This window comes from Capra hircus, chromosome 3, assembly GCF_001704415.2.
Source record: "Capra hircus breed San Clemente chromosome 3, ASM170441v1, whole genome shotgun sequence".
Taxonomy (NCBI): domain Eukaryota; kingdom Metazoa; phylum Chordata; class Mammalia; order Artiodactyla; family Bovidae; genus Capra; species Capra hircus.
The window spans coordinates 73737114-73752080 of record NC_030810.1 but is presented as its reverse complement, the minus strand read 5'-3'; the positions used below and the strand labels follow the sequence as shown (position 1 = coordinate 73752080).

The following is a 14967-nucleotide window of genomic DNA, read 5'->3' as shown; positions in this document are numbered from 1 at the left end:
TAAAATCTACCAATTTCCTTTCTGTTTCACAGTCTCACTGACCTAACCAAATAAAAAGGGGTCTATAAAGAAAGCTAAGTGCCGAAGAATTTATACTTTTGAACTGTGGTGGTGGAGAAGAGTCTTGAGAGTCCCTTGGACTGCAAGGAGATCCAACCAGTCCATCCTAAAGGAGATCAGTCCTGGATGTTCATTGGAAGGACTGATGCTAAAGCTGAAACTCCAATACTTTAGCCACCTGATGAGAAGAGCTGACTCATCTGAAAAGACCTTGATGCTGGGAAAGATTGAAGGTGGGAGGAGAAGGGCTAGGCAGAGAATGAGATGGTTAGATGGAATCACCAACTCAATGGACATGAGTTTGAGTAAACTCCAAGAGTTGGTGATGGACAGGGAGGCCTGGTGTGCTGCAGTCCGTGGGGGTCGTAAAGAGTCAAACACAACTGAGGGACTGAACTAACTGAACTAAAATCAATGAAAACATTCATAGGGATAACGAAAAATGAGATTTCAACATACCCCAGAGCTACAAACACTGGGTATTCTATATGTAGTATAAATTGGTTAACATTAATAAAGGACTTAGTTCATGGAAAATACTTTTTATGTACAATCACATTTAATATTCAAAGTTTGTAATCTCAATTCTAAAGAAACAAGTTTAAAATGTTTAAGTATCAAACAGAAAAAAAAGCTGAATTATACTACTTAATAATTCAAATGGGCTTCCCTGGTGGCTCAGATGGTAAAGAATCTGCCTGCAATGCAGGAGACACGGATTTGATTCCTGGGTTGGGAGAATCCCCCAGAGAAGGGAATGACTACCCACTCCAGTATTCTTGCCTGGAGAACCCCATGGACCAGGGAGCCTGGTGGGCAACAACATCTAAATGCCCAAAACTGTATCAAAAAAGTAACAAAACTGTAGGAAAAAGTACCTATAATGCATATGAATCGATTATCTTTTTATATAGAGTTGGACAAACAAGATAATCATTAAAATAGATCATATATTCAAGGAGGCAGTTCACAGAAACAGAAAGCCTAAGTTTTAAAATCTCAGCTATTTCAAAATATAAATTACAAAGCTTTTTTTACCCTAAAATTGGCTAATATTCTAAATTTTCTTTAAAACTCAGAATTGGTAAGGGTGCAGAAAAACAAGCACTCTCATACACAATTGTGGAAAACAAATGAGTAAGAATCCTCTTGGCATTGTGGTTTTAATAAACTCTTCAGCTGTAATTTAATTTGACACAGTATTTTTACTTTTAATATGCTCACTTGTTAACTGCAAAAATAATTAAATCAAAATATTAGTCGATGTGGAACTAAACTGTGATGTGTAAAGCAACTACACTGTGATGCACCCATGTAACAAAGAAGACAAAACTATAACTGCAGAGACCATATTAAGTAAATTTTTTAAGTGAACATCTACTTCTGGCCAAGAAGGTGTAACAATGCACCAATCTCTGCCCTACTTAGGAAAACAAAAAAGTCACACATAATATATACAACACTGTTTTTCAAGACCACTGGACATTAGACAATGATGGACCATGGGATAGGCCATGGTAGTCTCAGCTTACTGGCTTGAGAAAGTCCAGGTCAAGGCCCAGCTCCAATAAGGAAACCAGGCTGAACTTCAAAAATTCCCTGAGAGTTAAAAGTCAAAAATCCAAGATCAAAGCAGCTCAAGTTTGTTTGGGAGAGTTCAAGAGAGAGCTGCACAGAGAACTTGGGAAATTCTGCAGAGAATCCTCCCTGAGTATTCAATGCATGTGCATAACTATGTAAAGTAGAAGGTTATTTCTCTTGTTGTTTAAGTCTTTTAAAAAGATAAATGGCTACTTAAAGAATGCACTATAGAATTTATAACATGTAAAAATAAAATGTTATAATAACAACAGTACACAGACCAAAAGGGGAGAAGTATCCTAATACTTTAACGGCAGAGAGCGAAGAGGAACTATAAACGCCTCATGATGAGGGTGAAAATGGAAGGTGAAAAAGTTGGCTTGAAACTCAAAATTAAAAAAAACTAAGATCATATCATCTGGTCGCACCACTTAATGGCAAATAGAAGGGGAAAAAGTGGAAACAAGTGACACATTTTATCTTCCTGGGCTCCAAAATAACTGCAGACAATGACTGCAGCCATGAAATTAAAAGACACTCGCTCCTTGGAAGAAAAGCTATGACAAAACTAGACAGCACATTAAAAAGCAGAGACATCAGTTTGTCAACAAAGGTTCATATAGTCAAAGCTATGGCTTTTCCAGTAATCATGTACAGATGTGAGAGTTGGACTGTGAAGAAGGCTGAGTGCTTAAAAAATGATACTTTGAACTGTGGTGCTAGAGAAAACTCTTCAGAGTTCCCTGGAAAGCAAGGAGATCAAACCAGTCAATCCTACAGAAAATGAACCCTGAATATTCACTGGAAGGACTGATGCTGAAGCTCCAATACTCTGACCACCTGTAGCCTACAAGAACTACACTTTAAACTGAAGGATACAAATAGTCTGAAAGTAACACAATGGAAAAAGATATACTTACTTTTGTTAACTCTACTCAAATCCAAGATGACTGTATTAATATTAGAAAAAGTAAGAATTAAAGATTTTAAAATTTAAAAAAAAATTAAAAATAAAACAAAAAAAGAGAAAAAGTATACCTTAAAGCAAAGATTACCACGAAAAATGGTCACTGTATAATATTAAAGAGGTGAATATATCAAGAGGACATAGTAATCTTAAATATTTATGCACTAATTATAATTTCAAAAATATAAAGTGAAAATGATAGAAACACAAGGCAAAACAAATGAATGCACAATATAGGAGATTTCAATATCATTTTTTCAGTGAGTGACAGCAATAGAAAGACATCATTTGAACAACATTACCAATAAGCATGACCTAATTGACATGTACAGAACACATTGCCCAACAGCAGAATATATCTCTCTATAAAGCACTTTAAACTAACAGGATATATGATATCTAAACTATAAAATAAAAAATTACAAAGATTCAAGTCTTCCAAAATATGTTCTCCAGGCACAATGAATTAAGTTAGAAACAAACAAAGTATATGGAAAAATTCCAAATACCTGGAAATTAAATAACATACCTCTCAATAACCCATTGGTCAAAGAAATAAACATGGTAGATGTACTCTGAACTGAATGAAAAGATGCTTACATGTCAAAACTTGAGGGATGCCGTGAAAGCAGTATTTGTATGAAAATACATAACATTAATCCTCTGTATTAGAAAAGATACCATGTCAACCACATCAACTTTAATATTAAATATGAAAAAAGTAAACTAAATACAAAGCAGAACATTAAAACAGCAGAAATCAATAAAATGAGAAATGGAAAACACATGAAGCCAAAAACTGATTATTTAAATTAATAAAATCAATGTATTTCTAGCCAGACTGATAAGGGAAAAGAGAAGACACTAATTATCAATATCAGGAATGAGAGAGATGACATCACTATAGATGCTAGTTATTAAAAATATAAAAATGTAATACAACAACCCTACAAGTAAGTTTAGCAACTGTGATGCAAAAGTTTAGCAACTGTGATGAAACAGACTAATTCTATGAAAACAAAATTGCCAAAGTTCACTCAAAAGGGTAATCTGAATAGTCCTGTATCTATTCAATAAATTGAATGTGTAGTTTAAAACCTTCCCACAAAAACAGCAAACCCATATAGCTTCACTGGTGAACTGTACCAAAACATTTAGGAAAAAAATAATGTCGTTTAAGGTAATTAATTTCAGCAACAAAGTAAGAATGCTTGCTCTCTTTACTTAAACATTCCACTAGATGCCTGTTCATACTTAGTGACTGAACAACTAAACATCATAGGTAAGAAAAAGAAAAGACATTCAGATAGAAAATATGACAAACAGTGTACACAGAAAATCTGATGGCATCTACCAAAAAGCTGTACACTGTAATAAAAATGTCTGGCAAATGTGCTAAATACAAAGGCAATAGGCAAAAATAATCTTTATTTCTACATATTAATAACAAATGGACATTTGTTTTAAATATTACTTAGAATAGCACCAAAAAAGCCGCAAAATAAGGATAAATCTGAGTAAAAAAACAAAAACCAAAAAATCTGTATAGTGAAAACTAAAAACTGCTCCAGAAAGTAAAAGACTGAATTAAATGTTAAGATAATTTGTGTTCATGGGTGAAAAAACTCAACATTAAGATGTTAATTTTTTTCAAAATTGCTCTATTGATTCAAGTTAATTTCAATTAAATTCCAGCAGGCCTTTCTGTAGAGACTGACTCATAGGAAAACGTAAAGGACCCAGAAGAGCCAAAACAACTTTGCAAACGAATGAAGTTCTACTTTATTTCAAGATTTGATATAAAACTACAGTAATTAAGACAGTACATTTTTGGCTACTATTTAGACAAAAATGGGTCAATGGAAAAGAATACAGTACAGACAAAGAATCATATGTAGATACATAATTGTTTTTGACCAAGACGCACAGCCAATTCAATAGAAAAAAAGTCTTTTCAACAAATCATGCTAAAAAAAAGTGAATGTCCATATCCAAATCCAAAAAATCTTGATTCATACATTGCATCATATTAAAAAAAGTTAAAAACTTAAATGTAAAACTAAAAACTATAAAATCTATCAGAAAACAAAGGAGAAATCTTTGTGACCCTGGGTTTCACAAAAATGACCTGTTTTTGTACTTAGTCGCTAAGTCACTTCAGACTCTTTTGTGACTCCATGGACTGCAACCCACCAGGCTCCTCTGTCCATGGTATTTACCAGGGAAAAATACTAGAGTGGGTTGCCATTTCCTTCTCCAGGGAATCTTCCTAACCCAGGGATCAAACCCGTATCTTCTGCATTGCAGGTGGTTTCTCTACCCCTGATCCACTGGGAAGCACTCACTGGGCCACCAGGGAAACCCTAAAGATGACTCATATAACCAAAAGCATGAGCCACACTAACAAACACCTGTTAAACTTAAATTCATCAGAATTTAAAAATGCTATTTTTCAAAACACCATTGAGAAAATCAAAACAAAAAAGGCAGAAAAAACTGTAAACCATATATCTGATAAAGAACCTGTAACCAGAATGTAGACTTCTCAAAACTTAAAGAAATAAATCAATTCGAAAAGTGGACATTTAAATAGACTTAACCAATGACATACAGCTTGCAAAAAAGTCCATGAAAAGTTGTTCAACACCAAAGACACTAGAAAAATGAAAAATAAAACCACAAAGAGATTACCAGTTCACATCCATGAGACTGTCTATAATTAAAAAACAGTAACAAGCACCAGAGAGGATGCAGATGGAAGACGTCACCAGCAGTAAACCGGTAGCAATGTAAAAATTTAACCACTTTGGAAAACTGCAATTTGTTAAAAAGTCAAACATTTGCCTAACCATATCATCTAGCCATTCTAAGTATTTCCCCAAGAGAAATGAAAGCACTTGTTTACAAAAAGACCTGCACAGGAATGTTCACAGAAACTTTATTTGTAATAGACGGAAACTGGAAACGATCCAAATGTCCATCAAGAGCTGCGGGGATAAACAAACTGCTGTATGTCTGTACAGTGTAGTACTACTAAGCAATAAAAAGGAATGAACTATTGAAACACAACATGGCTGAAATTCCAATGAAATAATGCTGAGTGAAATGATCCGGGGAAAAAGAGGATACATACTGTATGACTCTTTGTTGAAAATTCTAAAAACTGCAAACTAATCTACAGTGACAGAAGCAGATCAGTGGTTGGTTGGGGAAAGAAAGGCAGAAGGGAGGAATTACAAAGGGGCAAAATGATACTCCTGGGGTTCATCATCCCCAGGATAATAGTAGTGGTTCATAGGTGTATATATGTCAAAACACTGTATACCTTAAATATAGGCGGTTTATCTCAAATTATAGCTCAATAAAGCTTTTTTTTTAAGGCACAATATAGGCCAGTACACACAGCATGAATCCATTTGTGTAACTAGACAAGGATGTTTATATGTGTGGTAATATGGAAACTATTAAGTTCAGGAAAAAAAAAAAGCACCAAAAAAATTTTAACATAATTACCTACACCTAAGAAAAAGGACTGGAAATCAGGGAGAAATATTTTTCACTTGAATTTTTTTTAACTACACACATGTATTACTTTTTTAAATTTCATGAAAGCTTAATTACTTGGCACATAAATCTGACGCCAAAGGAAAAATTCTTAACCGTTATCCTAGCAGATTATAAAACTACAACTTCAGTTATCAAAACTTTTACATTAAACAACAGACCAAAAAAAAGTTAGCAACCACTTTAACATTATTTTCTAACATTCCCTCTTCAAACTACTAATATATAAAACTGTCAATAAACCACATCTGAACACCCTCTTCTAAGCATCTTCATTTCTTTCTGCTTGTTCTAGGTTTTGTGAATTCCTTTTCTCCTTATCCAGTAATTGACAACTCAGACTTGCATCATTTATATTCTTTTTAAAAATTCACTACCAGAAGATATGCTTGGATGGTAACTACATCTGACCCTCTTAACTTAGAAAATAGCATTGCTGAATAAAAATAAATACACCTTCCCACAAAAAGCTCATTACTTCTCCCTCAATCTACACAATAAGAACTTAAGAGATAAGGCAAAATAGTACAGCGTGGATGAGGGTTTAATTAATTTACTAGATAGAAAGGACAGAAAATAAGCAAGAAAACACAAAATATCTCCAAGTGTTCTAAAGAATATTACATCGTTTTTGATGAAATTTTAAGAATGCCAAAAATTATTTAGAATGGTCAGAAATAACTGGACTTTCGAGAGCAAACTGCCGCTCATGACCACTCACACTTGAAGGAGGTAAATGTCTTGCATCCAACAAGTATTTGAGATCTAGGCTTGAAAGACATTTTGCCAGGTTTGGAAAATTAAAGATTTAAGAATCGTGCCCTAACAGGGCAGAAAGGTTTACAAACAAAAATTTGTAATACTTCCCAATGTTAAAATGTACAAAGATCCAAGGAAATGAAAGGCCGAAGCACTAGATCTAAGGTTTAAAGTATGAATAATTTTTCTGGCCAAAGTGAGTGAGGAAAGATTCTAAACAATCTCTACTGTAAGGACTAACTTTCTTTAATAGACACACAAACCAACTCTGTAACTTCTGACTCAAATTTGAAGCTAACTGCCTGAACAAGTTTCTTTATTCTCTTTAAAAATCAGGGTAAACTGATTTCTAATGAAGCTTATTACTGGTGAAAATCTCTCAGACTTCATAACAGAAAAGCAGAGTGAAAAAAATTTTACATTACTATAATTATATCATTTAGGTCAAATCACTTATCTGTCCATTTACAACGATAAGTTCCTCTCAGAAAATTGGGTTATCATTTTATATTTACAAGAAGCCATGTCTGAAAGCTTTTTCAATTCTCTGAACACCATTCATACTTTGAAATGTTATTCTCAGAGACTGCTTTTCTAGAAAAATTTATGGTTGTCTATTTAGGTTAAAACTATTTATATAAACCAATTTTAAAAATTCAACAAGTACTTTCCACTGGAATTTTTGTAAGCTATATTATAGTTTTCAAAAGTGAACAGAAAGTTTCCATTAATGATGATAATACACTCAGTAGACCGAGGAACCCAGTTTTCATTAGTTTTAAACAGTTTTCCTACCTTTACGCCAACTGCAACCTCAGTGACAATTCTGTAAAACAAACAAACAAAAAGCTTCAACCTCTAGTTATTCAAATGGTCATTGTTTAACTGAAACTTTTTAGGGTATTTCATCATTCATAAATCTTCCACTCAAAATGCAGATGGAAAACACACACAAAGATGGTCAGTGGAACATTATCAACTTGGCTTTCTAGAAATGACTTTCAAACGTGTGAGGAAACACAGTTTCAGGTGTTGTTTTTTGTTTTTTGTTTTTTTACTTTCAAATAGCAAAAAGAACAAAATCCCAAAGCCTACATAATGTCCCGCTACACTTAGGTTAGTAACTTAAAACTTAATTCAACTCTTTAGTAATCTTAATAGGATGAGGAAACATGAAATTCAGTACAAATTTTGCCATCTATTTCCATGTTGATCTGGGGAAAACGGTGAAATCTGGATTTGTTTCATCTAGAAAATAATCTTTAGAGAACCTCTAGGATGACTCAAATTTCGTTAGTCTGTTAACTTTTATTAGATCTGCACTTGGTTATCTTTAAAAAACATCAAACTCCATATGCTTAAAAAAACCTCGTATTTTACTTCTGACCCTTCCAAATACAGTCACTGATTCCAATAAAAGATACTGTTTTCCTATGCTCCCAAACGGGCTGAATACGGCTATATTTCTCCCTGAAGGATGCCTCCTTTAACAATGAGTTAAATTATTAGAGTCTTTTCAGGTGTGGAGCGTTAAGTACAAGGGAAACCCTGGTCTCGTATAATTTCCCGAAGCCTTTGCCTCACCTCACTTACTTAGCATTCTATCGCCAGCCTCAAAGATGCAGATGGTTCTGGCTTTTTAAGAGTTGTTTTTGTTTTTCCAGAAACTGGTCAAAGTAGCTGAAAAGATGGCCCTGTGTTGACTATCTGCTCTTCTTCCTGCCACAGCTCTTAGCCTTTGCCCATGTGACTGATGTCCACCACAAACACTTCGTATTTGAGATGATTTAATTTCTGGGCCCTTCTGCCAAGCCTTCAACGTTCTTAGGCCGCACAGAAAGGCATTTTTCAGCCTCCCGCCCCCACTAGCAGACTCCAGTGAAAACAAAGGAGTGTGACATCTGCCCTCCCCCTTCCTCCCGCCGCCGCACGCCTCCCCGCCCCCCGTCCCCCGCGGCTCCCACTTAGCTTTCCCCGGAGCTCCCGCCACCGGCATCTCCCCCAGCCAGGGCGGGCCAGGCGGGGCCGAGAAGGCCTGGGACTTCTAGGGAGGGGGTCCGGGGAGGGGGCCCTCTGTTCTCTCGGCGGGGAGCCGCCCCCCTCCCCCCAACGTAGGCCTCGCTCTCCGGCCGCTGCACTCGCTCCCACCAGAACCGCTCGTCCGGGGTCCGGGTCCCCGGTTACGGATAGAAATGGCTCCTAGAGGGGGGGAAGGGCCGGGCCAGACGTTCTGGGGCCCCCACCCCATTCCTTGCCGCCCCTCCAAGACCCGCTGCTTCTCGGGGTCGTCGCCCCAGTGCCGGCCAAGCCTACGAGTCCGCTTTCTTCCCGTTTTCTCGACCAGAGCCCGCCGGGGGAAGCCCAGGGAGGGGTGTGTGCGATGGGGCGGGGGTTGGGTAACGGCAGCCCAGCCCTGGGAGGGGCCGCCAGAGGGTTTCTGCCCGACCCCGGACGGGGCCACAGGCGGGCCCCACTCCCCTCTCACACACCACCTCGCCAACCCCGTTACCTACCCGTCCATTGCCGAACCGAACAAAGCTTCGCTCACAAGAACCGAGCCACGCAGCTGGCGAGACACACAAGCGGAGAGAAAATGGCGGCTAGAGCCCGACGGAAATTGCCGAAGGTGCCGGAGCGCACGGGGCAGCGCGTGGCGGCGGCGGCGGCGGAAAGAGCCGAGCGCGCCGGCGCCCGGCTGCGGGCGGCGAGCGGCGGGGCGCGGGGACGACGGGGAGGGGGCGCCGCCGCAGTGGCCTCCTACGCGCCGCCGCGCGCCTGGGGCCCTCCGCCCTTTGCGCTCTGGGCCTCGGCCTGTTGCTGAGCAGAGTGGCTTGCTTGGTTTCTATTGTACGTTCCTCCTCGAAGTCCCTGTTGCCCTCTCAGGGCGATGTGGGTGGACTAGCACCCAGCCCTCCACACCCACTACCCTGGACCTCGGGAGGGTGTTCCCTGGACCGCAGGACTGCCCAAAGACCTCCTCACTTTTCCCTCCAAAGCAGGTCCCAACTTGGCTACCGTCGACTTAGATGGACCAATAAAAAACTATTTCATAGCTTTTTTTTTTTTTTTACTATGCCATCTTTTATTAACAGACCCCTCCATCCTCTCAAAACCAAAAACCAAAAGAAACTTTATCCCATTAACCAAGACCACTGCTTAGTGAAAACAGTGCTTCTGAAGCAAGTAGACATCAGATTGGAACATAGGCTTTTGCTTCCCGACACTTGAAGTTCCAAGTGGAGGAAGATATGATTCTCACGTCACTCAGCTGATGATTAGTGTGCACCTGTAGGAAATATTCACAATACCTGGATGGGAAAGAACACAGGTTGAGAGATATATTAAAAAGTTGGTAAGAAATCTGCTACCAACAGTAAGATCTACCATTTGGAGGCTTGAAAGAGCAAGTGGGGATGGAAGTACTAGCTCCATCTTTACCGTTGGTTAAAGATGGAGGAAACACTACGATGGGCGACTCAAATTGACTCCCTTTTCCATATCTCTCACCGGTCTCCTTTTCAATTTTAAAAGCATATTGAACAATTCCTTTACAGTGTTTTTATCAGAGGCTCAACGTTTGAAAAGGCATCCGTTTTTGAAAAATTTGCTCAGTGGGCGACTTTTCTCTATCCATCCATCCATAACCCGCAACCACAGCACACACATACGCACACTTCTAATCCTGAAAATGAAAAATATTCTGTCTCTCCAATTACTCTCAATGACTACTCTGGGTTTTCTGGTATCTCCTTCATGCAAACCTCTTATCCATTTACTATTTGGAATTTCACTGTACTAAGTATACTTTATGATTCATAAAAATTACATTGTTTTTAACTTGAACAAAACTTGCAGAACATCTGGTCCAAACAGAACTCTTTAGAGCACTCACATGTTAAGAATTCTTGATTTGCTTCAGGGATTAGAATTTCCCTAAAAAAAAATAATAATAACCATTATTTCCTACAGTGTCTTCCCTTTGCCTTTAGCATTAACTTGTGATACATAAAGGACCAATTATCAGTGCCATTAATAATCACTTTTCAAACGTTTGTGGTTTTGAACGTGTATTTTCACTCAGCAATTAAATATGTAAGCTCCCAAGGCCAGGAACTCTATCATAATTCTCTGTATTCCCCAACAGTGACTCAATCAATGTTGATTCATTAGCTCTTGTTTTATCCTGGCGAAGACAAACTACTCCACCAAAGGAAACTTCTGTCCTTAAGTGGCAAAACAAACAAAAAAAATTTATCCTGTTAACCAAGCCCAAACTATAATATTCACAAAAACGTGTTTTTCTTTTTTTTCTCCTAATAAAATACAAGGCTACGGACAGACAGTAGTCAGTGTGCTTGCTTATTTAGACCCATCACTTTCTAGAAAAAATTTGTTTCTTTACAAGTCAAGACACAAAAAGTAGTAGGTAAAATACATAAAGTGAAATAAATAAATAAAACAAAAGGATGATACTACATAGAACCAGAAGTGAGACTAATGCAACAACTATATCACAAAAGCATTCTGATTAAATATTGGATTCAAATCAGTGCTCTTTTCATTTAGTAGATGTGTGACACTAGACATGTTCATTAGCCTCTCCAGGAAAAAGTTTCATTAACTGATGTTAATGGGATTTCCTCTACTATAAATAAAAATGGGATTAAAAATAAGGCCTTCATCCCAGATGACTGACCTTAAAAGTCCTAACGTATGTAAAGCAGAACTCTAGCTCACTGATGGGATAGAGTAAATGCTCAATAAAGGAATAAAGGGTGCTATCATCATCCTATTTTGTTGTGGTTGTTACTAAGTATTATTATTCACTTGAGAAGGAACAGGTTGCAATTTTTTGGCCCTTGGATTTTTTAGCACCAATAATATTCATATAAATAAAACTATATAGAGACTTTCACAAAGGTTAAACACATCACTAACATAATTAGATTGGCTGATATCTAGTGGAATAAATCTGGGGAAATGTCATAGATAAATTTCTAAAACCTCATCCAAATCGAGATTTATGTGACTTTATGAGTTAACCATGGTGGAGATTATTAATCTCAACATTAGCAGATGATCAACCTTTGTAATATATGACAAGACTATATTAGTGTTTATGACTTCCTAACAAAATAAGGCAATAAAAATTAAAGTGCTTGTACAGTATTATTTTCATTTCAATATCTTTTTTCAGTATAATGATTTGTTCTTTCTCCTCTGAGTGGTAAATGTTTTGACCTTTTACAGGATTTACACTTATGTGAACAATGATTAAATCTAAATTTCAGTGTATGTTAAGTCAAAATGAGGTCTAATATTGATGCAATAAAAATAGAAGATAGGCTCTTTTCATAATATTCTGACTTTATTCCTAGCTTTACATCTTTCCTGCCTATGTTACTAAAGACTTCTTTTAACTTTTTTATGCTACTTTTCTTCTTATGAAAAGAGGAAATGATCAAAGGATCAATTAGATAATTCCAGGGGAGTATGTATTTTTAGGCTAATGGAAATATTCTAAAAGTAAATTGTGGTGATAGTTATACAATATACTAAATATTTAAAAATTCACTGAATTATACACTTAATACTGATGATTTTCATAATATGTAAATTGTACATCAATAAATCTGTCAACTGGAAAAAGCGCATATCTTTAACTCTAGCTACTGAGGAAACCCATCCTACCAGTTTACTGGTATATTCTTCCATATATACATATATATTTAATGTATAAATTGATTACATACAGAGTTACATAGGTTTTATTACAAAGTAGTAACCACAGTACACATTGTCCTGTAACTTATTTTTTAACTTAAAAATATATCTTAGAGATCTGTCCTTATCAGTAACCACATTAAGAACTATGTTATTCTTTATATATGTCAATGTGCAGGCTCAGTCACTCAGTCATGTCTGACTCTTTGCAACCCTATAGACTATAGCCCTCCAGGTTCTTCTGGCCATGGGATTTCCCAGGCAAGAATACTGAGGTAAGTTGCCATTTCCTTCTCCAGGGGACCTTCGCAACCCAGGGATCAAACACATGTCTCCTGCCTTGGCAGGCAGTTTTTCTTTACCACTGAGCCACCAGGGAAGCCCCCATTCTTTATATATAGCTGCATAATATTCCATCAAATAAGAATCATGATTTCTTTAACTAGAACTCATAGATAATACTTATGTTGCCTCCAATCTTGTTATTTACAAACAATTTTGTGATGAATATTCCTATTTCTAGGTCATTTTTCACATGTATGAATATTCTTCTGGATAGATACTATAAATTTCTGGATAAAATTCACTTTTTATTTTAAAGGATGCTACCAAATTACCCCACAGGTGCTTGAGTCCTTGCAGGAAAATATTACCAATTCTTATCATTAAAAAGGGCTGCTATCTCTAATATACAAGGAGTTCCTAAAAATAAAAAAATCAAAGTCCAACAACCAAATTTTAAAAATGGGAAAGCATATGAATGAAATATTAACAAACATCATAGGAAAGTAAAAGCAAAAATTATAAATCCTCAACCTCACTTATAATAAGAAACATCCAAAGTAAAACTGTACTAATGTACTAATTTCACCTGTTCAATGCCCACCTCCCTCCTCCACCTCAGGCAAATATCACACAAAGCTCAGTACTGAAAGGATTCCTTTCCAAAGTATCAATTGTGAAAGTAGAATAAAGATACCTCTAGATATCAGTTCAGTTCAGTTCAGGCGCTCAGTCTGACTCTGCAACCCATAGACTACAGCATGCCAGGCTTCCCTGTTCATCACCAACTCCCAGAGCTTGCTCAAACTCATGTCCATCAATTCAATGATGCCATCCAACCATCTCATCCTCTGTCGTCCCCTTTTCTTCCTGCCTTCAATCTTTCCCAGCATCAGGGTCTTTCCAATGAGTCATTTCTTTACATCAGGTGGCCAAAATATTGGAGTTTCAGCTTCAGCATCAGTTCTTCCAATGAATACTCAGGACTGATTTCCTTTAGGATTGACTGGTTGGATCTCCTTTCAGTCCAAGGGACTCTCAAGAGTCTTCTCCAACACCACAGTTCAAAAGCATCAATTCTTCAGTGCTCAGCTTTCTTTATAGTCCAACTCTCACATCCATACATGACTACTGGAAAAACCATAGCTTTGACTAGATGGACCTCTGTTGGCAAAGTAATGTCTGTGCTTTTTAATATGTTGTCTAGGTTGGTCATAGCTTCTCTTTCAAGGAGCAAGCATCTTTTAATTTCATGGTTGCAGTCACCATCTGCAGTGATTTTGGAGCTCAAGAAAATAAAGTCTGACACTGTTTCCATTGTTTCCCCTTCTGTTTGCCATGAAATGATGAGACTGGATGCCATGATCTTCATTTTTTGAATGTTGAGTTTTAAGTCAGCTTTCACTCTCCTCTTTCACTTTCATCAAGAGGCTTTTTAGTTCTTCTTCATTTTCTGCCATAAGGGTGGTGTCATCTGCATATCTGAGGTTATTGATATTTCTTTTGGCAATTTTGATTCCAGCTTATGCTTCATCCAGCCTGGCATTTCTCATGATGTACTCTGCATGTAAGTTAAAAAGCAGGATGACAATATACAGCCTTGACGTACTCCTTTCCCAATTTGGAACCAGTCTGGTGTTCCATGTCCAGTTCTAACTCTTTCTTCTTGACGTGCAGCCTTTCCCTTCTCCAGCGGATCTTCCCAACCCAAGGATTAAAACCTAGGCCTCCAAAATTGCAGGTGAATTCTTTACCAGCTGAGCCACCAGGGAAACCCACCTCTGGATATACTAAATGTCAAAAAGTCTATTCCCTATGCATTTTTTATTTGGCAGTCTTCTGGAAGATACATTTCCCAATGAAGCAATGTATCAGTAAAGAAGACTTGGTACCCAGGAAACCAGAGAGCCAACGAGTAAGAGAAGAAAATTAGATATCAATGAAAGAAGGCCTAGGCGAACAGCTATACAGCCATATAGCAGTCATAGGGTTCCAGAGACCAGAGACCTCCAGGAAACATTTCTCCAAGG

The 14967-nt window shown here is 37.4% G+C and overlaps 1 protein-coding gene across 4 annotated transcripts in view; it reads right to left on the bottom strand.

Moving 5' to 3' along the window:
- The window catches only part of PTBP2 (polypyrimidine tract binding protein 2), an 81685-nt gene extending 71983 nt beyond the window's left edge, over positions 1–9702 (bottom strand). For all 4 annotated transcript variants that reach the window (XM_018045801.1, XM_018045802.1, XM_018045803.1 and 1 more), the window contains exons 1-2: positions 9445–9702; positions 7727–7757 (exon numbers count right to left, since the gene is read on the bottom strand). In XM_018045801.1, the coding sequence (XP_017901290.1) occupies positions 7727–7757; positions 9445–9452 (39 nt within the window). In that variant the 5' untranslated portion in view covers positions 9453–9702. The remainder of the gene's footprint in view (positions 1–7726; positions 7758–9444) is intronic.